The sequence below is a fragment of the Oncorhynchus masou genome, chromosome 9, assembly GCF_036934945.1.
Source record: "Oncorhynchus masou masou isolate Uvic2021 chromosome 9, UVic_Omas_1.1, whole genome shotgun sequence".
Classification (NCBI taxonomy): Eukaryota; Metazoa; Chordata; class Actinopteri; order Salmoniformes; family Salmonidae; genus Oncorhynchus; species Oncorhynchus masou.
Window position 1 is genome coordinate 9,691,621 of NC_088220.1, and position 26,891 is coordinate 9,718,511.

General features: G+C 42.9%; 2 protein-coding genes across 3 annotated transcripts in view; both read right to left on the reverse strand.

Annotated features, from left to right (window-relative positions):
• The window catches only part of gabrb2a (gamma-aminobutyric acid type A receptor subunit beta2a), a 96,153-nt gene extending 90,663 nt beyond the window's left edge, over positions 1–5,490 (reverse strand). For both annotated transcript variants that reach the window (XM_064973135.1, XM_064973134.1), the window contains exons 1-3: positions 5,348–5,490; positions 5,098–5,198; positions 4,407–4,474 (exon numbers count right to left, since the gene is read on the reverse strand). In XM_064973135.1, the coding sequence (XP_064829207.1) occupies positions 4,407–4,474; positions 5,098–5,198; positions 5,348–5,424 (246 nt within the window). In that variant the 5' untranslated portion in view covers positions 5,425–5,490. The remainder of the gene's footprint in view (positions 1–4,406; positions 4,475–5,097; positions 5,199–5,347) is intronic.
• A 5,956-nt stretch (positions 5,491–11,446) lies between these two features.
• The window catches only part of LOC135545405 (gamma-aminobutyric acid receptor subunit alpha-4-like), a 42,139-nt gene continuing 26,694 nt past the window's right edge, over positions 11,447–26,891 (reverse strand). Inside the window, exons 7-9 of the mRNA XM_064973010.1 lie at positions 26,563–26,825; positions 19,760–20,001; positions 11,447–11,456 (exon numbers count right to left, since the gene is read on the reverse strand). Of these exons, the coding sequence (XP_064829082.1) occupies positions 11,447–11,456; positions 19,760–20,001; positions 26,563–26,825 (515 nt within the window). The remainder of the gene's footprint in view (positions 11,457–19,759; positions 20,002–26,562; positions 26,826–26,891) is intronic.

Genomic DNA, 26,891 nt, shown 5'->3' on the forward strand with positions numbered 1-26,891 from the left:
TTCCAGTCAACTCAGGAAGGACACTGAAATTCCCAAATAAAGCATTCTGTATAATAGCATTTGAAATTTGGTTTGCTTTATGAATCGACTGGAATTTAAATGGAAATGATTCCAACTCTGAACGCAACTTCAGTCTTCAAGACTGGAGATCTGAGAAGGAGAAAGACAGAGGAGCAACCAACAACCTGTCTGCATGAAGCTGGCTCTGAAACTCCAGTACCACCAACAACCTGTCTGTATGAAGCTGGCTCTGAAACTCCAGTACCACCAACAACCTGTCTGTTTGTATCACCAACCTGTCTGGCTGTCTGAAACTACAGTATCACCAACCTGTCTGTTAGAGGAGACAGAGAGGAACTACAGTATCACCAACCTGTCTGTTAGAGGAGACAGAGAGGAACTACAGTATCACCAACCTGTCTGTTGTTAGAGGAGACAGAGAGGAACCTGTCTGTTGTTAGAGGAGACAGGTATCACCAACCTGTCTGTTGTTAGAGGAGACAGAGAGGAACTACAGTATCACCAACCTGTCTGTTGTTAGAGGAGACAGAGAGGAACTACAGTATCACCAACCTGTCTGTTGTTAGAGGAGACAGAGAGGAACTACAGTATCACCAACCTGTCTGTTGTTAGAGGAGACAGAGAGGAACTACAGTATCACCAACCTGTCTGTTGTTAGAGGAGACAGAGAGGAACTACAGTACCACCAACCTGTCTGTTAGAGGAGACAGAGAGGAACTACAGTACCACCAAACTGTCTGTTAGAGGAGACAGAGAGGAACTACAGTATCACCAACCTGTCTGTTAGAGGAGACAGAGAGGAACTACAGTATCACCAACCTGTCTGTTGTTAGAGGAGACAGAGAGGAACTACAGTATCACCAACCTGTCTGTTAGAGGAGACAGAGAGGAACTACAGTATCACCAACCTGTCTGTTAGAGGAGACAGAGAGGAACTACAGTATCACCAACCTGTCTGTTAGAGGAGACAGAGAGGAACTACAGTATCACCAACCTGTCTGTTGTTAGAGGAGACAGAGAGGAACTACAGTATCACCAACCTGTCTGTTACAGGAGACAGAGAGGAACTACAGTACCACCAAACTGTCTGTTAGAGGAGACAGAGAGGAACTACAGTATCACCAACCTGTCTGTTAGAGGAGACAGAGAGGAACTACAGTATCACCAACCTGTCTGTTGTTAGAGGAGACAGAGAGGAACTACAGTATCACCAACCTGTCTGTTAGAGGAGACAGAGAGGAACTACAGTATCACCAACCTGTCTGTTGTTAGAGGAGACAGAGAGGAACTACAGTATCACCAACCTGTCTGTTGTTAGAGGAGACAGAGAGGAACTACAGTATCACCAACCTGTCTGTTGTTAGAGGAGACAGAGAGGAACTACAGTATCACCAACCTGTCTGTTGTTAGAGGAGACAGAGAGGAACTACAGTATCACCAACCTGTCTGTTGTTAGAGGAGACAGAGAGGAACTACAGTATCACCAACCTGTCTGTTGTTAGAGGAGACAGAGAGGAACTACAGTATCACCAACCTGTCTGTTGTTAGAGGAGACAGAGAGGAACTACAGTATCACCAACCTGTCTGTTGTTAGAAGGAAGGTTGTTACATAACCATGAGAGGAGGATTCACATTCAGAAGGTAATAATGACTATGTGTGGGATGATGGAGAGAGGGGAGAAAGAGGAAGAGGGGAAAGAGAGATAGAGAGAGACAGAGGGAGAGAGAGGGGGAGAGAGAGAGAGAGAGGGGGAGAGAGAGAGGGAGAGAGAGAGAGAGAGCAGAGAGAGAGAGCGAGAGATAAGGGAGAATGAAGGAGATTGGAGAGAGGGAGAGAGGGAGAGAGCGAGAGAGGGAGGGGGGAGGGAGGGAGGGAGATCATATTTTTGGCAGTTTTCATTTCGTCTAAATGCGTCGGCCGTGCAGCCGTTTTGTAGGAGAGGAAGAGAGGAGAGGAATGGAGGAAGAGAGGAGAGGAATAGAGGATGAAAGTAGAGGATGAGAGATGAAGAATGAAGGATGAGAGTAGAGGATGAGAGGAGAAGAATAGAGGATGAGAGGAGAGGAAGAGAGGAGAGGAAGAAAGGATGAGAGTAGAGGATGAGAGGAGAAGAAGAGAGGATGAGAGGAGAGGAATAGAGGATGAGAGGAGAGGAATAGAGGATGAGAGGAGAGGAATAGAGGATGAGAGGAGAGCCATGCTTATGCTCCTGCCCTGCAAGCCAATTCTTTCTCCTCCGTGAAATGAAATGAGAATGTTCTTATAGCTACAGGGAGTTGGCATGACGTCAGTCCTCTCTCTCTCTCTCTCTCTCTCTCTCTCTCTACTAATCTGTTCTGTTCGCTCTTTCGTGCACAGTTTTGTTACACACTGAGTGACTGGCTGTATGAAGCCGTTTTGTTTATTACAGATGAACGTCTGTAGATGTGGATTCTGAGTTTTAAAGTAACATCACCCTTTAGAGAGATAAAGGTGGCTTACGTGGAAATCCAGGTCAGAGATAGAGAGGACGCAGCCAGGCATTTAAAAAGCAGACGAGGGAGGGAGGGAGGGAGGGAGGGAGGGAGGGAGGGAGGGAGGGAGGGAGGGAGGGAGGGAGGGAGGGAGGGAGGGAGGGAGGGAGGGAGGGAGGGAGGGAGGGAGGGAGGGAGGGGGAGGGAGGGAGGGAGGGAGGGAGGGAGGGAGGGAGGGAGGGAGGGAGGGAGGTGTGAAGGGGGGAGGAGAGAGGGAGAAAGGGAGGAGGAGATGATCACTGGTTGACATCCCAGAGGAACCCCACAGCCCTTGCATCCTTTCAGCCTAGCTGCATCCTCTTTAACCAAAACTAACTTCCACATCCCTTCCTCACAGGAAGTACTATGTTAATTCAGCTGATGATGCTTTTATCCAGGCAGACCTATAGCATTATAGCAAGCTCAGTGATTCAGTACACATGGCCCACGCAGGAATTAAACTTCACAGCAACACACAACTCACTGTGTTTCCAGCCATCTAACCAACACAATGTACTGTCTTGCCACACAAGTCTTATCTGGGCAAAATGTACACTCAGGTAAATTCAATGACATATTTGCAATAAAATCCACTGGGAAAAACCATGCAAAATGCAACAACGGATCAAATATGAATTCAGTTGGGTAAGGAGAACAGAACTCTCCCCTACAAGCCTCCTCCAGAGCAAACCATTGATACAATGTTACGTAAGATGCCTATTTCTTATCCAGAGCACAGAGCACGGAGAGAGAGAGAGAGAGAGGGGGAGAGAGAGAGAGAGAGAGAGAGAGTGGGAGAGAGAGAGAGAGAGAGAGAGAGAGAGAGAGAGAGAGAGAGAGAGAGAGAGAGAGAGAGACAGAGAGAGAGAGAGAGAGAGAGAGAGAGAGAGAGAGAGAGAGAGAGAGAGAGAGAGAGAGAGAGAGAGAGAGAGAGAGAGAGAGAGAGAGAGAGAGAGAGAGAGAGAGAGCGAGAGATCCTCCTCATACCATCTCTATGCACCTAGTGGTTTTCTACAGCAGGGAGACAGATGACACCTCTATTATCTGTATTGTACACTACTTTTTTTAAATTCCCTATAATGTACACTACTTTTTTTATTCCCTATAATGTACACTACTTTTGACTAGGACCCATGGGACTCTGGTCAAAAGTAGTTCACTACATATGGAGTAGGGTGCCATTAGGGACATACTCATAACATTGTGTAGTGGAGCTCGATTAAATACCCTCGTGATTACCATCGTATGTTCTATTTACCACATATCTACGTCATCGCTCATGATCTGACAGGGGGAGGGGGGATCATTTACGTAGCTGATGATGCGCTCCCCCGTCGCGCTTCCAAGTGAAGTGAAGCTGGAACTAGATACCTCTCCCAAAGGAGAGCGCGGTGCAATCACGTTAAAGAAAATGTTTTTGTACTATGAGAGAAAATGGAAATTCTCTCGGTGTTTCCCTTAAATCTTCTTCATTTTTGGCGTTATAGCGCGCCGCTGTCATGTCAAACAAAATGATAGCAGTCAATGGCTTGATACAAGAAACCGAAACAGAAGACGCCACAGCCTCGGCGTTGATTGTGCACGAAGGATGTCCGTAGAAGTGCGCCAGTGAGCGTGTGTTTTGAATTCAAATGGGAACCAATAGACACCAATCATCCATGTCCGGAAAAACATCTAAATGCAGAGCTGAGAATCGATTCCTGTATAGAATCAAACTAACATCAGACTCCCCCCCACATGTCGTTAACATAATTCCCCATAATGCAGAACGTGACATGCATTAAGTTCCCTGTCAAACATGGATTGACAATGCGTTATAGGTTTCTCTATACGAATCTACTCAACCAGGCATACTGAGAAACATATAAGGAGGATGATAATGATGCACGTACCATATTGACTTCAGACACCATGTCTATGCTGGCTATGTCTATATTCATCCCCACCGCCACCGGCGCACCTGTGAAGCGAAGAAAAGCAGGTTATTAAAGGAGAACGGAATTCTTTCTTTCCCTTTTCGACATAAGAATGTGGTGACCGTTATTCTACCAGTAGGTTGCTGTCAATGATATGTCACCAAGTTCTCTCATCATCAGTTTAAATAATGCATGTTTTATGCGGTCTTAATGATTATCGTTGTCAATTAAAATGCCTATAATCATCGGCATCATCATTTGGAACTCCCTTGATGATGTTCCATTCAAACAGAATGGTAGGCAACCAGAAGTGCAATAGGCTACCCGCTGCGAAAAGAATCGATCGTCAAGTTAAAGACCCTTCTTCTCCATACAGAATAGGTTGGCATGTCTTATTTCATCATTTGAAGGTGGTACATTGGAAAAGGTTTTTGGTGACGTGAAAAATACGTGTTATATTTGGATGGAAGGCTATTACACTGTATTAACACTGTAATTGGAGAAGTAGCCTAGTCTATGGATGGAAGATTTATCACGATGAGAACAATTGTACCAGAGTTTTTTTTTGCAGCAATTCATTAAACATGTATTGCACTGCACGTCATAAATGGCAGCAAACATGACATTCATCATCTCGATTTGCTTTTCCTTTTGTCTTTCTTCTTACCTCCGAAATCTGGCCTCAACCGAATGTCGTAGCCTTTCATCAGTCTGTCGACCGTGTCTTTAACCAGCGGCATGTTACTGGGATCCCTCAGATCTTTGGCGCTGAGGGCGAAGACAGAACATAAGGTGGTCGGCAAGCAAATATCTACTTAAAAACAAGATACAGCGGGACGATGCTTTAAATAGCCTAGGATACATGCCATGCAATGGAGATGTGAAGAATGGGCGTGAAAACACAATCACCAATTTACCTTTGCGCACAGCAGATAAAAGTGCAAAAGAAGGAAAAGGTCAACATCCCAAAGCGGTGTTTCCTGAGCTTCCCCATCGTCACAGGTTCGATGTGCTTTCGGGATGCGAGTGAGGAGGACGCGCATCCAACTTACTCCGAAAAGCTCCGAGAACCCAATGAGAGGCGCATGCGTACATCCTACCAAAATATCAAACACCGGCGAGTAATGATGGTGGTGGATGAGCGGTTTCCATCGCAGAGAAACAAATTAAGGGGACAAGTGGATGAGCGGTTTCCATCGCAGAGAAACAAATTAAAGGGACAAGTGGATGAGCGTAATGAAGAGAAAAATATCTTCTACCCTTCCGTCCAGACCACTAGAACCGAACAGCCAAAATACAATTAGTATAATTCCAGCGTTATCCTTATATTGGTTTATGTTGGTAGTTCAGTGAACTTTGCAATGAACAGGAAAAATCAATTAATAGAATCAATAGGATATAGTGTATTAATAATAACATAGGATATACAGTGGGGCAAAAAAGTAATTAGTCAGTCACCAATTGTGCAAGTTCTCCCACTTACAAATATGAGAGAGGCCTGTAATTTTCATTGTAGGTACACTTCAACTATGACAGACAAAATTAGAAGAAAAAAAATCCAGAAAATCACATTGTAGGATTTCTAATGAATTTATTTGCAAATTATGGTGGAAAATAAGTATTTGGTCACCTACAAACAAGCAAGATTTCTGGCTCTCACAGACCTGTAACTTCTTCTTTAAAAGGCTCCTCTGTCCTCCACTCGTTACCTGTATTAATAGCACCTGTTTGAACTTGTTATCAGTATAAAGACACCTGTCCACACCCTCAAACAGTCACACTCCAAACTCCACTATGGCCAAGACCAAAGAGTTGTCAAAGGACACCAGAAACAAAATTGTAGACCTGCACCAGGCTGGGAAGACTGAATCTGCAATAGGTAAGCAGCTTGGTTTGAAGAAATCAACTGTGGGAGCAATTATTAGGAAATGGAAGACATATAAGACCACTGATAATCTCCCTTGATCTGGGGCTCCACGCAAGATCTCACCCCGTGGGGTCAAAATGATCACAAGAACGGTGAGCAAAAATCCCAGAACCACACGGGGGGACCTAGTGAATGACCTGCAGAGAGCTGGGACCAAAGTAACAAAACCTACCATCAGTAACACACTACGCCGCCAGGGACTCAAATCCTGCAGTGCCAGACGTGTCCCCCTGCTTAAGCCAGTACATGTCCAGGCCCATCTGAAGTTTGCTAGAGAGCATTTGGATGATCCAGAAGAAGATTGGGAAAATGTCATATGGTCAGATGAAACCAAAATAGAACGTTTTGGTAAAAACTCAACTCGTCGTGTTTGGAGGACAAAGAATGCTGAGTTGCATCCAAAGAACACCATACCTACTGTAAAGCATGGGGGTGGAAACATCATGCTTTGGGGCTGTTTTTCTGCAAAGGGACCAGGATGACTGATCCGTGTAAAGGAAAGAATGAATGGGGCCATGTATCGTGAGATTTTGAGTGAAAATCCCCTTCCATCAGCAAGGGCATTAAAGATGAAACGTGGCTGGGTCTTTCAGCATGACAATGATCTCAAACACACTGCCCGGGCAACTAAGGAGTGGCTTCGTAAGAAGCATTTCAAGGTCCTGGAGTGGCCTAGCCAGTCTCCAGATCTCAACCCCATAGAAAATCTTTGGAGGGAGTTGAAAGTCTGTGTTGCCCAACAACAGCCCCGAAACATCACTGCTCTAGAGGAGATCTGCATGGAGGAATGGGCCAAAATAACAGCAACAGTGTGTGAAAACCTTGTGAAGACTTACAGAAAATGTTTGACCTCTGTCATTGCCAACAAAGGGTATATAACAAAGTATTGAGATAAACTTTTGTTATTGACCAAATACTTATTTTCCACCATAATTTGCAAATAAATTCATTAAAAATCCTACAATGTGATTTTCTGGATTTTTTTTCTCATTTTGTCTGTCATAGTTGAAGTGTACCTATGATGAAAATTACAGGCCTCTCATCTTTTTAACTTGCACTATTGGTGGCTGACTAAAATACTTTTTTTGCCCCACTGTACTGTATTAATAATAACATAGGATATAGTGTATTTATATCAACATAGGATATACTGTATTTATAACAACATAGGATATAATGTATTTATAATAACAGGATATAGTGTATTTATAATAACATGATATAGTGTATTTATAATAACATAGGATATAGTGTATTTATAATAACATAGGATATAGTGTATTTATAATAACATAGGATATACTGTATTTATAATAACATAGGATATAGTGTATTTATAATAACATAGGATATAGTGTATTTATAACAACATAGGATATAGTGTATTTATAATAACATAGGATATAGTGCATTTATAATAACAGGATATAGTGTATTTATAATAACATAGGATATAGTGTATTTATAATAACATAGGATATAGTGTATTTATAATAACATAGGATATAGTGCATTTATAATAACAGGATATAGTGTATTTATAATAACATAGGATATAGTGCATTTATAATAACAGGATATAGTGTATTTATAATAACATAGGATATAGTGTATTTATTATAACATAGGATATAGTGTATTTATAATAACATAGGATATAGTTTTTAACAAAAGTTTATTGTGTCAAATGTTTGGACAATCCGTATAATTTCTCATAGAACATTGGTAGCAAGACATTCAATCATTCAATCTACAGAGACACAGCACATCAAGTCAGACAAGATGATAACATTCAGACAAGATGATAACATTCAGACAAGATGATAACATTCAGACAAGATGATAACATTCAGACAAGATGATAACATTCAGACAAGATGATAACATTCAGACAAGATGATAACATTCAGACAAGATGATAACATTCAGACAAGATGATAACATTCAGACAAGATGATAACATTCAGACAAGATGATAACATTCAGACAAGATGATAACATTCAGACAAGATGATAACATTCAGACAAGATGATAACATTCAGACAAGATGATAACATTCATTCAATCTGCAGACACACAGCACATCAAGTCAGACAAGATGATAACATTCAGACTAGAGGGTAACATTCAGCCAGGATGATAACATTCATTCAATCTACAGAGACACAGCACATCAAGTCAGACGAGATGGTAACATTCAGCCAGGATGATACCATTCATTCAATCTGCAGACACACAGCACATCAAGTCAGACAAGATGATAACATTCAGACAAGATGATAACATTCATTCAATCTGCAGACACACAGCACATCAAGTCAGACAAGGTGATAACATTCAGACAAGATGATAACATTCAGACAAGATGATAACATTCATAAAACATACAGTATATTCATCTAAAAACACTACAATCATGTGATAAATGTTGTCCATCTTGCACATCATGTGATAAGAAAGAAGGAAAAAACAGCGCCATTGAAACCCCTTCCAATCAAAACTTTTTTTTTAAACATTTTTTAAAAGTACCTTGCACAACCATATGTATTGCACAGCCCTAGTTGAGAGCAGGTCAAACTCATTCACTCAATTCAAACATGACCAATAGGCTTGTAGCCCTACGTATAATAAAATCATCCATTACATTCTAAATATGGTCCCTGAGTGTTTTAAAGAGGCTACACAAACACATCAGCTGTAATAGAAATATAATATCAAATAGAAAATAAAAAGCAATTCAATAGAAAACCAAGGTAATGATAGTACACTGTGTACTATCAGTGTTTTCAGAGGCCTATCTGTGTACTATCAGTGTTTTCAGAGGCCTATCTGTGTACTATCAGTGTTTTCAGAGGCCTATCTGTGTACTATCAGTGTTTTCAGAGGCCTATCTATGTACTATCAGTGTTTTCAGAGGCCTATCTGTGTACTATCAGTGTTTTCAGAGGCCTATCTATGTACTATCAGTGTTTTCAGAGGCCTATCTGTGTACTATCAGTGTTTTCAGAGGCCTATCTATGTACTATCAGTGTTTTCAGAGGCCTATCTATGTACTATCAGTGTTTTCAGAGGCCTATCTGTGTACTATCAGTGTTTTCAGAGGCCTATCTGTGTACTATCAGTGTTTTCAGAGGCCTATCTGTGTACTATCAGTGTTTTCAGAGGCCTATCTGTGTACTATCAGTGTTTTCAGAGGCCTATCTGTGTACTATCAGTGTTTTCAGAGGCCTATCTGTGTACTATCAGTGTTTTCAAGCCCCCATGTTATCTTTTTCATTCGATTTTTTAGTCATCATCATCTAACAAATGTTAATGTTTATTTCATGAAAATAACTCCAAAAATATTTTATATAATTTATTTCCCTGAATCTCCTTTTTTCCATTGTTGTTGACATCCATACAAGCATTATACTCAAATGTCTACCTCAACATGAGGTAGAATGAAAAACACATAAACAGTAGCTTAAATGTTCAGCTAATTTTGCTGGGGGCCAGTGAGGACATTCAGAATCTTTCCCCACGCGTTTCGTGGCAATTCCATTGTTTTGGCCGAGTTCGATTGACCTCTTTATCGCATCTATCTCACCTGAACAGGCTGAAATTCAAGGCCGTGCAAAATAGAATAAGAGACGGGAGAGGAGAGGAAAAGGGATAGTAGAGAAGGGAGAAGAGAGGAGGGGTGAGGAGAGGAGAAGGGGATGAGGAGAAGGGATGAGGAGAGGAGAGGGCGGTGGGGTGGGGTGGGGAGAGGAGAGGAGGGGTGAGGAGAGGAGAAGGGGATGAGGAGAGGGGGTGAGGAGAGGAGAGGGCGGTGGGGTGGGGGGGGAGAGGAGAGGAGGGGTGAGGAGAGGAGAAGGGGATGAGGACAGGGGGTGGGGAGAGGAGAGGAGGATGAGGAGAGGAGAGGGGGATGAGGAGAGGGAGGATGAGGAGAGGAGAGGGGGGTGAGGAGAGGAGAGGGGGATGAGGAGAGGAGAGGGGGATGAGGAGAGGGGGATAAGGAGAGGAGAGGAGGATGAAGAGAGGAGAGGGGGTGAGGAGAGGAGAGGGGAATGAGATGAGGAGAGGAGGATGAGAAGAGGAGAGGAGAAAGGCATGAGGAGAGGGGGATGAGGAGAGGAGAAAGGGATGAGGAGAGGAGAGGGAGATGAGGAGAGGAGAGGGGATGAGGAGAGGAGAGGAGGATGAGGAGAGGAGAGGGGGATGAGGAGAGGAGGATGAGGAGAGGAGAGGGGGTGAGGAGAGGAGAGGGGGATGAGGAGAGGAGAGGGGGATGAGGAGAGGGGGATAAGGAGAGGAGAGGAGGATGAAGAGAGGAGAGGGGGTGAGGAGAGGAGAGGGGGATGAGATGAGGAGAGGAGGATGAGAAGAGGAGAGGAGAAAGGCATGAGGAGAGGGGGATGAGGAGAGGAGAAAGGGATGAGGGTAGGAGAGGGGGATGAGGAGAGGAGAGGAGAGGGAGATGAGGAGAGGAGAGGGGATGAGGAGAGGAGAGGGAGATGAGGAGAGGAGAAAGGGATGAGGAGAGGAGAGGGGGATGAGGAGAGGAGAGGAGAGGGAGATGAGGAGAGGAGAGGGGGATGAGGAGAGGATCTCTTGGATCAGTGTTGTAGTGGGGCCTGTGACTCTGTAGAGCACAGCAGGTTTCTGACCAGCATTGGTTCAATGTTGCATCACCAGTTACAGACATCATAGAATATATCATCCACTTTTTTTAAATGTGTGTGTTTCTCCGTTTGTTTGTGTGTGTATGTGTGTGTGTGTGTGGGGGGGGGGTACTTATGGTACCCCCCCACGTACTTATGATGCTGGAGAATCATAAGTGCCAAATGCATCCATTTTTAAAGCAAAGCTCTGCCAACGACAAGGACACCTCTTCAATAACTGATCCCAGCAGGTCTGGGCAGAGCAACATGTGAACAGAATAGACATGTGGTCGGAAAATATTCATTTTTTCATATTCATTTCCTGTGTGGACTGAAAGTAGTGTGTACATTGAGTACTTGTTGGTAGCGAAGGACAGAGATGAATGCACAAGGTCTCTGCAGAACATCCCTCGTAGATGACACATCAGTCGGTGCAAGAGGGTCAATCATCTCTGCATGGACAGAAAACACACAGAAACACACAGAAACACACAGCATGAGGAGTGAGGCAAATCATGGCAAATCACACACACACACAGACAGAAACGCACAGAAACACACAACATTAGGAGTGAGGCAAATCACACACACACACAGACAGAAACACACAGAAACACACAACATTAGGAGTGAGGCAAATCACACACACACAGACAGAAACACACAGAAACACACAACATAAGGAGTGAGGCAAATCACACACACAGAGACAGAAACACACAGAAACACACAGCATTAGGAGTGAGGCAAATCACACACGCAGAGACAGAAACACACAGAAACACACAGCATTAGGAGTGAGGCAAATCACACACACAGAGACAGAAACACACAGAAACACACAGCATTAGGAGTGAGGCAAATCACACACACAGAGACAGAAACGCACAGAAACACACAGCATTAGGAGTGAGGCAAATCACACACACAGAGACAGAAACACACAGAAACACACAGCATTAGGAGTGAGGCAAATCACACACGCAGAGACAGAAACACACAGAAACACACAGCATTAGGAGCGAGGCAAATCACACACACAGAGACAGAAACACACAGAGAGGAAGTCAAAGAGGTTGTATATCTTTCACTGAGAATATATCTTGTATATAGGTTGTATATCTTTCACTGTAAATTACAGTAATGTTCTCTCGAAATATACTTCAAGTCAGAGACGCTATGCTCTCTGTCCTCTGAATATACACTTGAAAGCTCCAAAGTCAGAGAGAATAAGAGTTAAAGATATCCGTTCCAGTGGCTATAGCAGGGTCCACCATCTTGTCTCTGTCCTTGTAGTGCAGAACGTTCTCAACAGAACAAGCATCAACATTCTATGACAGGAACATGATGGGCAGATTTACACTCCACACTCTTATGTAACGACTTCTCCATCTGTGTGTGTGTGTGTGTGTGTGTGTGTGTGTGTGTGTGTGTGTGTGTGTGTGTGTGTGTGTGTGTGTGTGTGTGTGTGTGTGTGTGTGTGTGTGTGTGTGTGTGTGTGTGTGTGTGTGTGTGTGTGTGTGTGTGTGTGTGTGTGTTTCTCGCTCTATTCTCTCTGTACAATCTCTCTCCCTCATGTCTCTTCATCGTCTCCCCTTTTCTCTCTCTTCTCTTTCTCTACATCTCTCTGTTGTCTGTGTTTCTCTGTAGTCTCTCTGTAGTCTATATGTTTCTCTGTAGTCTCTCTGTAGTCTATATGTTTCTCTGTAGTCTCTCTGTAGTCTGTGTTTCTCTGTAGTCTCTCTGTAGTCTATATGTTTCTCTGTAGTCTCTCTGTAGTCTATATGTTTCTCTGTAGTCTCTCTGTAGTCTATATGTTTCTCTGTAGTCTCGCTGTAGTCTATATGTTTCTCTGTAGTCTCTCTGTAGTCTCTCTGTAGTCTCTCTGTGGTCTGTCTGTGGTCTCTCTGTGGTCTCTCAGTAGTCTGTCTGTAGTCTCTCACTATTTCTCTGTAGACTCACTGTAGTCTCTCACTATCTATTTGCAGTCTCTCTGTAGTCTCTCTGTAGTCTCTCTGCAGTTTGTTGCTATCCCTCAGTAGTCTCTCACTATATCTCTGTAGTCTGTCTGTAGTGTCTCTGCTGCTATCCCTCAGTAGTCTTTCACTATCTCTCTGTAGTCTCTCGCTATCTCTCTGTAGTCTCTCTATAGTTTCTCACCATCTCTCTGTAGTTTCTCGCCATCTCTCTGTAGTTTCTCGCTATCTCACTGTAGCTTCTCGCTATCTCTCTGTAGTCTCTTCCGCTATCTCTCAGTAGTCTCTCACTATATCTTTGTAGTCTCTCACTCTCTTTCTGTAGTTTCTCGCTATCTCTCTGTAGTCTCTCACTATATCTCTGTAGTCTCTCGGTAGTCTCTGTAGTCATTCACTATCTCTGTAGTATCTCACTATATCTCTGTAGTCTCTCGGTAGTCTCTGTAGTCTTTCACTATCTCTCTAGTCTCTCACTATATCTCTGTAGTCTCTCACTATATCTCTGTAGTCTCTCACTATATCTCTGTAGTCTCTCTGTAGTCTCTGTAGTCTTTCACTATCTCTCTGTAGTCTCTCACTATATCTCTGTAGTGTCTTTGTAGTTTATGTAGTGTCTCTGTAGTGTTTCTGTAGTCTCTGTAGTGTCTCTGTAGTCTCTCTGTAGTCTCTCTCCCTCTTGTCTCTGTATCATCTATATGTACTGTAAGTACAGTACCAGTCAAAAGTTTGGACACACCTACTGATTCAAGGGTTTTTCTTTATTTTTACTATTTTAGAATATATGCAGAATAATAGTGAAGACATCAAAACTGAAATAACACACACAATCATGTAGTAACCAAACATGTGTTTAAGAAATCAAAATATATTTTAGATTCTTGAATGTAGCCACTCTTTGCCTTGATGACAGCTTTGCACACGCTTGGCATTCTCTCAACCAGCTTCACCTGAAATGCTTTTCCAACCATCTCGATGGGGTTCCCACATATGCTGAGCACTTGTTGGCTGCTTTTCCTTCACTCTCGGGGCGGAAGGTAGCCTAGTGGTTTGAGCGTTGGACTAGTAACCAAAAGGTTGCAAGATCAAATCCCCGAGCTGACAAGATCAAATCTGTCGTTCTGCCCCTGAAGAAGGCCGTTAACCCACTGTTCCTAGGTTGTCATTGAAAATAAGAATTTGTTCTTAACTGACTTGCCTAGTTAAATAAAAGGTTAAAATACATATTTTTTTTAAACACTGTAGTCCAACTCATCCCAAACCGTCTAAATTGGCTTGAGGTCGGGGGATTGTGGAGGCCATGTCATCTGATGCAGCACTCCTTCTTGGTAAAATAGCCCGAACACACAGCCTGGAGGTGTGTTGGGTCATTGTAAAGTGGCTGTTCCACTGGATGTCAGAAGGTGAATTCACCAATTTGTAAGTCGCTCTGGATAAGAGCGTCTGCTAAATGACTTAAATGTCATTGTCCTGCTGAAAAACAAATGATATTTGGACAAAACCCAAACCAGATGGGATGATGTATCGCTGCAGAATGCTGTGGTAGCCATGCAGTTTAAGAGTGCCTTCCATTTTAAATCAGTGACACCAGCAAAGCACCCCAACACCATCACGCCTCCTCCTCCATGCTTCACGGTGGGAACTATACAGTACATGCGGAGATCATCCGTTCACCTACTCTGTGTCTCACAAAGACACGGCGGTTGGAAGCAAAAATCTCACATTTGGACTCATTAGACCAAAGGACAGATTTCCACCAGTCTAATGTCCATTGCTCGTGTATTTTGGCCCAAGCAAGTCTCTTCTTCTTATTGGTGTTCTTTAGTAGTGGTGTCTTTGCACCAATTCAACCATAAAGGCCTGATTCACAGTCTCCTCTGAACAGTTGATGTTGAGATGTGTCTGTTACTTGAACTCTGAAGCATTTATTTGGGCTGTAATTTCTGAGGCTGGTAACTCTAATGAACTAATCCTCTGTAGCAGAGGTAACTCTGGGTCTTCCATTCCTGTGGCGGTCCTCATGAGAGACAGTTTCATCATAGTGCTTGATGGATTTTGCGACTGCACTTGAAGAAACTTTCAAAGTTCTTGAAATTTTCCATATTGACTGACTTTCATGTTTTCAAGTAATGATGTACTGTCAATTCTCTTTGCTTATTTGAGCTGTTCTTGCCATAATGTGGACTTGGTATTTTACCAAATAGGGCCATCTTCTGCATCCTACCTTGTCACAACACAACAGATTGGCTCAAACTCATTAAGAAGGAAAGAATTTCCACAAATTAACTTTTAACAAGGCACACCTGTTAGTTGAAATGCATTCCAGGTGACTACCTCATGAAGCTGGTTCAGAGAATGCCAACAGTGTGCAAAGCTGTCATCAAGGCAAAGGGTGGGTACTTTGAAGAATCTCAAATATAAAATATACTTTTTTGGTTACTACATGATTCCATATGTGTTATTTCATGTTTTTTATGTCTTCATTATTATTCTACAATGTAGAAAATAGTCAAAATAAAGAAAAACCCTGGAATGAGTAGGTGTGTCCAAACTGTTGACTTATACTGTATGCGTGTATGCGCATGTGTGTGTGTGTCTCCCTCTCTCAGTCAGACACGGAGCTTTGTGTTCTCTAAGTGGCTCAGTTATAAGAGGAGGAAAGTGAATGGTTGTTTTTTATGTGTCTAATGTTACAACGTAACAAGCAGGGATTTCTCCCCGTGGAGAAGGAGCATTATTACTCAAAGTACTGTCTGCACCCTATTCCCTGTGTAGTGCACTACTTCTGACAAAAGCTCTAGTCAAAAGTAGTGCACTACATAGGGAATATGGTGCCATTGAGACGCAAGCACTGGCTGGGTTTTTGCCAACCCCCAGGTAAACCTTATGTAAAACGAGAGGTGACTGTTTGATGCACATTTTCTCTTTTAAATTTAATTGAGCTCCTCTATGCCTCTATGTGCTGTACTGTTAGAAGTCTCCCTCCCTCCCTCCCTCCCTCCCTCCCTCCCTCCCTCCCTCCCTCCCTCCCTCCCTCCCTACCTCTCTCTCCCTCCCTCCCTCCCTCCCTCCCCTCCCTCCCTCCCTCCCTCCCTCCCTCCCTCCCTCCCTCCTCCTCTCCCTCTCTCTCTCTCTCTCTCCTCTCCTTCCTCCCTCCCTCCCTCCCTCCCTCCCTCCCTCCCTCCCTCCCTCCCTCTCTCTCTCTCTCTCTCCCTCCCTCCCTCCCTCCCTCCCTCCCTCCCTCCCTCCCTCCCTCTCTCTCTCTCTCTCTCCCTCCCTCCCTCCCTCCCTCCCTCCCTCCCTCCCTCCCTCCCTCCCTCCCTCCCTCCAACAGAACCATCTAACATCCTCCAGCTAGCGACCCGCTTCCCCTTTTGTGTCTACAACTCATGGTGCTGTTCCAGCGTCAGATATTATTCATGTCTTTACTGTCTGGATAAAAGTCTTTGACATAAACAGTGTTGAATAAAACAGTGGGAATTAATTGTTTTGCTGCTGCCGCTCATCATTAGAAGGCAGAGTTACATACAGAGGGTCTGTGTTGTGGTTACAGATTCAGAACGGTCAAATATGCAGTTGAAACAGTGAGTTCCAAAAGCTACCCTATAGTAGTGCACTACCCTATGGGCCCTGGTCAACAGTAGTGCACTACCCTATGGGCCCTGGTCAACAGTAGTGCACTACCCTATGGGCCCTGGTCAACAGTAGTGCACTACCCTATGGGCCCTGGTCAACAGTAGTACACTACCCTATGGGCCTTGGTCAACAGTAGTACACTACCCTATGGGTCCTGGTCATGAGTAGTACACTACCCTATGGGTCCTGGTCAACAGTAGTACACTACCCTATGGGCCCTGGTCAACAGTAGTGCACTACCCTATGGGTCCTGGTCAAGAGTAGTACACTACCCTATGGGCCCTAGTCAACAGTAGTACACTACCCTATGGGCCCTGGTCAACAGTAGTGCACTACCCTATGGGTCCTGGTCAAGAGTAGTACACTACCCTATGGGCCCTGGTCAACAGTAGTATACTACCCTATGGGCCCTGGTCTACAGTAGTGCACTACCCTATGGGCCCTGGTCAACAGTAGTGCACTACCCTATGGGCCCTAGTCAACAGTAGTACACTACCCTATGGGCCCTGGTCAACAGTAGTACACTACCCTATGGTCCCTGGTCAACAGTAGTACACTACCCTATAGGTCCTGGTCAACTGTAGTGCACTACCCTATGGGCCTTGGTCAACAGTAGTACACTACCCTATGGGCCCTGGTCAACAGTAGTACACTACCCTATGGGTCCTGGTCAAGAGTAGTACACTACCCTATGGGTCCTGGTCAACAGTAGTGCACTACCCTATGGGCCCTGGTCAACAGTAGTGCACTACCCTATGGGCCCTGGTCAACAGTAGTGCACTACCCTATGGGCCCTGGTCAACAGTAGTGCACTACCCTGTGGGCCTTGGTCAACAGTAGTACACTACCCTATGGGTCCTGGTCAACAGTAGTGCACTACCCTATGGGTCCTGGTCAACAGTAGTGCACTACCCTGTGGGCCTTGGTCAACAGTAGTACACTACCCTATGGGTCCTGGTCAACAGTAGTGCACTACCCTATGGGCCTTGGTCAACAGTAGTACACTACCCTATGGGTCCTGGTCATGAGTAGTACACTACCCTATGGGCCCTGGTCAACAGTAGTATACTACCCTATGGGCCCTGGTCTACAGTAGTGCACTACCCTGTGGGCCTTGGTCAACAGTAGTACACTACCCTATGGGTCCTGGTCAACAGTAGTGCACTACCCTATGGGTCCTGGTCAACAGTAGTGCACTACCCTATGGGCCCTGGTCAACAGTAGTACACTACCCTATGGGCCCTGGTCAACAGTAGTGCACTACCCTATGGGCCCTGGTCAACAGTAGTGCACTACCCTATGGGCCTTGGTCAACAGTAGTACACTACCCTATGGGTCCTGGTCATGAGTAGTACACTACCCTATGGGCCCTGGTCAACAGTAGTATACTACCCTATGGGCCCTGGTCTACAGTAGTGCACTACCCTATGGGCCCTGGTCAACAGTAGTGCACTACCCTATGGGCCCTGGTCAACAGTAGTACACTACTCTATGGGCCCTGGTCAACAGTAGTACACTACCCTATGGTCCCTGGTCAACAGTAGTACACTACCCTATAGGTACTGGTCAACAGTAGTGCACTACCCTATGGGCCCTGGTCAACAGTAGTACACTACCCTATGGGCCCTGGTCAACAGTAGTACACTACCCTATGGGCCCTGGTCAGCAGTAGTGCACTACCCTATGGGCCCTGGTCAACAGTAGTACACTACTCTATGGGCCCTGGTCAACAGTAGTACACTACCCTATGGTCCCTGGTCAACAGTAGTACACTACCCTATAGGTACTGGTCAACAGTAGTGCACTACCCTATGGGCCCTGGTCAACAGTAGTACACTACCCTATGGGCCCTGGTCAACAGTAGTGCACTACCCTATGGGCCCTGGTCAACAGTAGTACACTACTCTATGGGTCCTGGTCAACAGTAGTACACTACCCTATAGGTCCTGGTCAACAGTAGTGCACTACCCTATGGGTTCTGGTCAACAGTAGTACACTACTCTATGGGTCCTGGTCAACAGTAGTACACTACCCTATGGGCCCTGGTCAACAGTAGTGCACTGCCCTATGGGTCCTGGTCAACAGTAGTACACTACTCTATGGGTCCTGGTCAACAGTAGTGCACTACCCTATGAGCCCTGGTCAACAGTAGTGCACTACCCTATGGGTCCTGGTCAACAGTAGTACACTACCCTATGGGTCCTGGTCAACAGTAGTACACTACCCTATGGGCCCTGGTCAACAGTAGTGCACTATATAGGGAATGGGGTGCCATTTGGGAGACTTCTGTGATCAGTAAGTCATACATTATCTGTTTATCATTGCAGCGACACACCAGTATTGTAATGTTATGGACCAGGAGTATTCAATTCTGAGATCCGGAACCTTCTGGTTCACTGTTCTCCCTGATGATTCATTTCACACACCTATAGTGTCCCAGGACTAAATCAGTCCCTGATTATAGATGAACAATGGAAGAAAAAACACAGTGGAACTGGCTTTGAGGTCCAGAGTTGAGTTTGAGAGTTATAGAATATACAAAATACAAAATTAAATCATTAAAAAAGTACAAATATAAAATTGAATCAATTATTTCCAAATCAGTCTGCTCGTTTCCTCTTCTTTACCTCACTATCTTCGGCCCCATGATGTTCCACGATGTCATAACAGAACAGAATAGAGACTTTATGAATACATACCTGGCCTGTTCCATGATGTCATAACAGAACAGAATAGAGACCTTAATAACCCATACCATGATGTTCCATGATGTCATAACAGAACAGAATAGAGACTTTATGAACACATACCTGGCCTGTTCCATGATGTCATAACAGAACAGAATAGAGACTTTATGAACACATACCTGGCCTGTTCCATGATGTCATAACAGAACAGAATAGAGACTTTATGAACACATACCTGGCCTGTTCCATGATGTCATAACAGAACAGAATAGAGACTTTATGAACACATACCTGGCCTGTTCCATGATGTCATAACAGAACAGAATAGAGACTTTATGAACACATACCTGGCCTGTTCCATGATGTCATAACAGAACAGAATAGAGACTTTATGAACACATACCTGGCCTGTTCCATGATGTCATAACAGAACAGAATAGAGACTTTATGAACACATACCTGGCCTGTTCCATGGTGTCCTTGCCCAGGTATATGATCCAGTAGAAGAGGTTGAAGAGTGCAAAGGCCAGGGGGAACATGATGCGGGAGTACTGGTCTATTGGGCTGGTGCCAGCTAGCGCTGGGATGGGGGGCACAGCTGAACCCTGCTGCAGGAAGATGGGCACTGAGGGGCCAGTGTCCATCTCACTCTGGCATATGGAGTTATACCTCTTCTTCAGGCCCCCTCTCTCTGAGGGGGGCTGGGGGAACAGGGTGGGGTGATGGTGAAGGGTTAGGGGTGGAGGGTTAGGGGTGGACATAGAGGAGGGGTGGGGTGGAGGTAGAGGATTAAAGAGAACAGACAACAGGGATTAATGTGATAGAATTCCCTATCTAGAAGATCTAACATGGAATCATGGATCATGGATACTACTGAAGTAGAGAACATATGTATACAAAAGTTTTGAGAATGTCGCAAATATTAATTTTCACAAAGTCTGCTGCCTCAGTTTGTATGATGGCAATTTGCATATACTCCAGAATGTTATGAAGAACGATCAGATGAATTGTAAAGTCCCTTTTTGACATGCAAATTAACTGAATCCCCAATAAACATTTCCATTGTATTTCAGCCCTGCCACAAAAGGACCAGCTGACATGTCAGTGATTCTCTCGTTAACACAGGTGTGAGTGCTGACGAGGACAAGCCTGGAGATCACTCTGTCATTCTGATTGAGTTCGAATAACAGACTGGAAGCTTCAAAAGGAGGGTGGTGCTTGGAATCATTGTTCTTCCTCTGTCAACAATGGTTCCTTGCAAGGAAACACGTGCCGTCATCATTGCTTCACACAAAAAGGGCTTCACAGGCAGTTCAATTGTTGTGGTTCAATTGTTGTGAAGAAGGCTTCAGGGCGCCCAAGAAAGTCCAGCAAGCGCCAGGGCCGTCTCCTAAAGTTGATTCAGCTGCTGGATCGGGGCACCACCAGTACAGAGCTTGCTCAGGAATGGCAGCAGGCAGGTGGGAGTGCATCTGCACGCACAGTGAGGCGAAGACTTTTAGAGGATGGCCTGGTGTCAAGAAGGGCTGCAAAGAAGCCACTTCTCTCCAGGAAAAACATCAGGGACAGACTGATATTCTGCAAAAGGTACAGGGATTGGACTGCTGAGGACTGGGGTAAAGTCATTTTCTCTGATGAATCCCCTTTCCGATTGTTTGGGGCATCCGGAAAAAAAGCTTGTCTGGAGAAGACAAGGTGAGCGCAGCTATCAGTCCTGTGTCATGCCAACAGTAAAGCATCCTGTGACCATTCATGTGTGGGGTTGCTTCTCAGCCAAGGGAGTGGGCTCACTCACAATTTTGCCTACGAACACAGTCATGAATAAAGAATGGTACCAACACATCCTCCGAGAGCAACTTCTCCCAACCATCCAGAAACAGTTTGGTGACGAACAATGCCTTTTCCAGAATGATGGAGCACCTTGCCATAAGGCAAAAGTGATAACAAAGTGGCTCGGGGAACAAAAGATCGATATTTTGGGTCCATGGACAGGGAACTCCCCAGACCTTAATCCCATTCCTCAGAGGCGGGTGGAAAAGCAAAAACCCACAAATTCTGACAAACTACAAGCATTGATTATGCAAGAATGGGCTGCCATCAGTCAGGATGTGGCCCAGAAGTTAATTGACAGCATGCCAGGGCGGATTGCAGAGGTCTTGAAAAAGAAGGGTCAACGGTGCAAATATTGACTCTTTGCATCAACTTCATGTAATTGTCAATAAAAGCCTTTGACACTTATGAAATGCTTGTAATTATACTTCAGTATCCATAGTAACATCTGACAAAAATATCTAAAGACACTGAAGCAGCAGACTTTGTGAAAATTTACCTTTGTATCATTCTCAAATCTTTTGGCCCGGACTGTACACTCCTATAGTATGATGCTGCAGGTAATATGTATGTATACCCGTGGTCTCTCTCTCCCTCTCAACACTATTCAACACCACACAACAGTACATGCCATTGCCAATTGTCTGTATAGCACGCAGCAGGTAGTCAGTGTGTAGAAGCTCCTACTTGTGTTTTGTTCATTGTCACACTCACTCAGGCTATTTAGAAACATCTAAACATGAGTCTACCACTACTAAGACTTGAGCAAGCTCTCGCAGGACTCCATGCACAGTGGCTTACTGGATTAGCATACAACATATAACATATAACATATATAATAAAGTATAGAGGGCCACCATCGTTTCTGTTCCCAAGAAAGCTAAGGTAACTGAGCTAAACGACTACCGCCCGTAGCACTCACTTCTGTCATCATGAAGTGCTTTGAGAGACTAGTCAAGGTCCATATCACCTCCACCCTACCTGACTCCCTAGACCCACTCCAATTTGCTTACCGCTCAAATAGGTCCATAGACGATGCAATCTCAACCACACTGCACACTGCCCTAACCCATCTGGACAAGAGGAATACCTATGTGAGAATGCTGTTCATCGACTACAGCTCGGCATTCAACACCATAGTATCCTCCAAGCTCGTCATCAAGCTCGAGACCCTGGGTCTCGACCCCGCCCTGTGCAACTGGGTACTGGACTTCCTGACGGGCCGCCCCCAGGTGGTGAGGGTAGGTAACAACGTCTCCTCCCCGCTGATCCTCAACACTGGGGCCCCACAAGGGTGCGTTCTGAGCCCTCTCCTGTACTCCCTGTTCACCCACGACTGCGTGGCCACGCACGCCTCCAACTCAATCATCAAGTTTGCGGACGACACAACAGTGGTAGGCTTGATTACCAACAACGACGAGACGGCCTACAGGGAGGAGGTGAGGGCCCTCGGAGTGTGGTGTCAGGAAAATAACCTCACACTCAACGTCAACAAAACTAAGGAGATGATTGTGGACTTCAGGAAACAGCAGAGGGAACACCCCCCTATCCACATCGATGGAACAGTAGTGGAGAGAGTAGCAAGTTTTAAGTTCCTCGGCATACACATCACGGACCAACTGAATTGGTCCACTCACACAGACAGCATCGTGAAGAAGGCGCAGCAGCGCCTCTTCAACCTCAGGAGGCTGAAGAAATTCGGCTTGTCACCAAAAGCACTCACAAACTTCTACAGAGGCACAATCGAGAGCATCCTGGCGGGCTGTATCACCGCCTGGTACGGCAACTGCTCCGCCCTCAACCGTAAGGCTCTCCAGAGGGTAGTGAGGTCTGCACAACGCATCATCGGGGGCAAACTACCTGCCCTCCAGGACACCTACACCACCCGATGTTACAGGAAGGCCATAAAGATCATCAAGGACATCTACCACCCGAGCCACTGCCTGTTCACCCCGCTATCATCCAGAAGGCGAGGTCAGTACAGGTGCATCAAAGCTGGGACCGAGAGACTGAAAAACAGCTTCTATCTCAAGGCCATTAGACTGTTAAACAGCCACCACTAACATTGAGTGGCTGCTGCCTACACACTGACACTGACTCAACTCCAGCCACTTTAATAATGGGAATTGATGGGAAATGTTGTAAATATATCACTAGCCACTTTAAACAATGCTACCTTATATAATGTTACTTACCCTACATTATTCATCTCATATGCATACCTATATACTGTACTCTATATCATCGACTGCATCCTTATGTAATACATGTATCACTAGCCACTTTAACTATGCCACTTTGTTTACATACTCATCTCACATGTATATACTGTACTCGATACCATCTACTGTATCTTGCCTATGCTGCTCTGTACCATCACTCATTCATATATCCTTATGTACATATTCTTTATCCCCTTACACTGTGTATAAGTCAGTAGATTAGGAATTGTTAGTTAGATTACTTGTTGGTTATTACTGCATTGTCGGAACTAGAAGCACAAGCATTTCGCTACACTCGCATTAACATCTGCTAACCATGTGTATGTGACAAATAAAATTTGATTTGATTTGATTTGATTTGATATAGCATATATAAATTAGCCTGTAACATAGAAAACAGCATAACGCATATAAAATATAGCATATAACATATAGCATATAAAATATAGAATACAAATAGCATATAACATAATACACATAATATAGCATATAGCATATAACATATATAATATAGCACATAGCATATAACATATATAATATAGCATATAACATATATAATATAGCATATAGAATATAGCATATAAAATATAACATAATATACATAATATAGCGTATAGCATATAACATATAACATAATATACATAATATAGCATATAGCATATAACATATATAATATAGCATATAACATATAACATAATATAGCATATAGCATATAACATATATAATATAGCATATAACATATAATATAGCATATATAATATAGCATATAGCATATAACATATAACATAATATACATAATATAGCATATAACATATAACATAATATACATAATATAGCATATAACATATAACATACATAATATAGCATATAACATATAACATAATATACATAATATAGCATATAACATACATAATATAGCATATAGAATGTAGGATATAACATATAGAATATAGCATATAGCATATATAATATAGCATATAGCATATATAATATAGCATATAGCATATAACATATAACATAATATACATAATATAGCATATAGCATATAACATATAACATAATATACATAATATAGCATATAGCATATAACATACATAATATAGCATATAGAATGTAGGATATAACATATAGAATATAGCATATAACATATATAATATAGCATATAGCATATATAATATAGCATATAGCATATAACATATAACATAATATACATAATATAGCATATAGCATATAACATACATAATATAGCATATAGAATGTAGGATATAACATATAGAATATAGCATATAACATATATAATATAGCATATAGCATATATAATATAGCATATAGCATATAACATATAACATAATATACATAATATAGCATATAACATATAACATAATATACATAATATAGCATATAACATATAACATACATAATATAGCATATAACATATAACATAATATACATAATATAGCATATAGCATATAACATACATAATATAGCATATAGAATGTAGGATATAACATATAGAATATAGCATATAGCATATATAATATAGCATATAGCATATATAATATAGCATATAGCATATAACATATAACATAATATACATAATATGGCATATAGCATATAACATACATAATATAGCTTATAACATACGTAATATAGCATATAGCATATAATATATAGAATATAGCATATAACATATAAAATATAGCATATAGAATGTAGGATATAACATATAGAATATAGCATATAACATACATAATATAGAATATAGCATATAACATACATAATATAGCATATAGCTTATAACATACATAATATAGCATATAGCATATAACATACATAATATAGCATATAACATATAACATACATAATATAGCATATAGAATGTAGGATATAACATATAGAATATAGCATATAACATACATAATATAGCATATAGCTTATAACATACATAATATAGCATATAGCATATAATATATAGAATATAGCATATAATATATAGCATATAACATATAGAATATAGTATATAGCATATAACATATATAAAATAGCATATAACATATAGAATATAGCATATAGAATATAGCATATAACATAGAATACAACATATAGAATATAGCATATAACATAGAGAATATAGCATATGACATAGAATACAACATATAGAATACAGCATAACATTTAATATATAGCATATAACATACAGAATATAACATATAGAACATACAACATATAGATATAGCATAGAACATTCAACATATAGCACATAAAATATAGCATATGAAATATAACATACAGAATATACATGTGGAATTTAGCATAGAACATACAACATATGGAATACAGCATATATAATATAGCATATAGCTAGCTAGCTACCGCCACTAAAATATAAGAGCATGACAACTGTGTGCATCACTATGTAATGTGTGGTGTTCTGTAGTTGAATGGGGAGAGTCTTAGTGATGGTGTTCTGTAGTTGAATGGGGAGAGTCTTAGTGATGGTGTTCTGTAGTTGAATGGGGAGAGTCTTAGTGATGGTGTTCTGTAGTTGAATGGGGAGAGTCTTAGTGATGGTGTTCTGTAGTTGAGTAGAGAGAGTCTTAGTGATGGTGTTCTGTAGTTGAATGGAGAGAGTCTTAGTGATGGTGTTCTGTAGTTGAATGGAGAGAGTCTTGGTGATGGTGTTCTGTAGTTGAATGGGGAGAGTCTTAGTGATGGTGTTCTGTAGTTGAATGGAGAGAGTCTTAGTGATGGTGTTCTGTAGTTGAATGGAGAGAGTCTTAGTGATGGTGTTCTGTAGTTGAATGGAGAGAGTCTTAGTGATGGTGTTCTATAGTTGAACGAGAGAGTCTTAGTGATGGTGTTCTGTAGTTGAATGGAGAGAGTCTTAGTGATGGTGTTCTGTAGTTGAACAGGGAGAGTCTTAGTGATGGTGTTCTGTAGTTGAATGGAGAGAGTCTTAGTGATGGTGTTCTATAGTTGAACGAGAGAGTCTTAGTGATGGTGTTCTGTAGTTGAATGGAGAGAGCCAACCTTGGTGAATACTGCGTGTTACAGTTACAGCTGCACACTGTAAACCCCCTAGCTACCAACCCTAACCATGTCTGTCTGTGAGGGTGTGTGTGTCCATCCACCCATCCACCCATCCACCCACCCACCCACCCACCCACCCACCCACCCATCCATCCATCCTTCTTCCAGTAAATGACTTACAGATGAAGCACTCTCATCATCCTCCTCATCATAACTTGCTTCAGCCAGGACCTTCAGTTTGTTCTGCCTGGCGTTCCTCTTCTTCAGTCTGTTGGCCTCAAGCGTGGCCAAGTAGTTGACGGCGGCGAACTCGATGAGCGCGGACGCCACAAACGCAAAACACACGGCGATGAACCAGTCCATGGCTGTAGCGTAGGACACCTTGGGCAGAGACTGGCGGGCACTGATGCTGAGGGTTGTCATGGTGAGGACCGTGGTGATGCCTGTCGGTTGTTAGGATAGGGGGAGAAGGAGACCATAGAAACAGAATTAGAACGCAATTATCATAT